At 33.5% G+C, this 630-nt stretch overlaps 1 protein-coding gene across 1 annotated transcript in view; it reads right to left on the bottom strand.

The window, feature by feature from the left end:
- LOC106881999 (low-density lipoprotein receptor-related protein 2) overlaps positions 1-630 on the bottom strand; it is an 84,414-nt gene that overhangs the window by 66,277 nt on the left and 17,507 nt on the right. The window contains 1 exon segment of the mRNA XM_052969906.1: positions 331-447. Within this exon segment, the coding sequence (XP_052825866.1) occupies positions 331-447 (117 nt within the window).

The following is a 630-nucleotide window of genomic DNA, read 5'->3' as shown; positions in this document are numbered from 1 at the left end:
TTTGGTCCCATCTTCCCTGCAAGACAACTGATGTTGGTCTGTTTACATCCCCCATAACTTAGCAGTTTGACAAAAAAAGCTGATAAAATAAGTACTAGACTTAAAAAGTAAGTCTGGGGTCAATGTGGGGTCTCTGCCTGGTTACACTTGAATGATTCAAGCAAGCAAAGGGGAGAGATAAAAAAAATTAAGCCAAGTATACTAATTTATATAGATAACTGTAATAATTAATTGTAATTACACTGAAACCAATAGCATTGAGATGCGAGGGGGAGGGGTTGTGTGTATTGAAATGAATCTTTAGAAATTATATTAATTAGAAATACATACTGCAAACTTGTTCATCAGATTCATCTTCACAGTTGGTAACGCCATTACATAGGAATTCTTGCTTGACACACTGACCAGAATTACAAGCAAATTGGTTGCCCAGACATCCAGAAAGTGCTACAACAATTAAAGGAATAATATTTAAACGTTTTAGATGCCATTACATATGACTGAAATATAATTTGAAAGAAGAATTAATCACCTTTATTTATTACATCATAATTATATACAAGAGATGAGAGATAGATGGATAGATAGATAGATAGATAAATAGAGAGATGGATCACTGTGATGCTGATG

Source organism: Octopus bimaculoides, chromosome 8 (genome assembly GCF_001194135.2).
Source record: "Octopus bimaculoides isolate UCB-OBI-ISO-001 chromosome 8, ASM119413v2, whole genome shotgun sequence".
NCBI classification, from domain to species: Eukaryota; Metazoa; Mollusca; class Cephalopoda; order Octopoda; family Octopodidae; genus Octopus; species Octopus bimaculoides.
The sequence above is the reverse complement of the archived record's forward strand: the minus strand, read 5'-3'. Positions and strand labels throughout refer to the sequence as shown.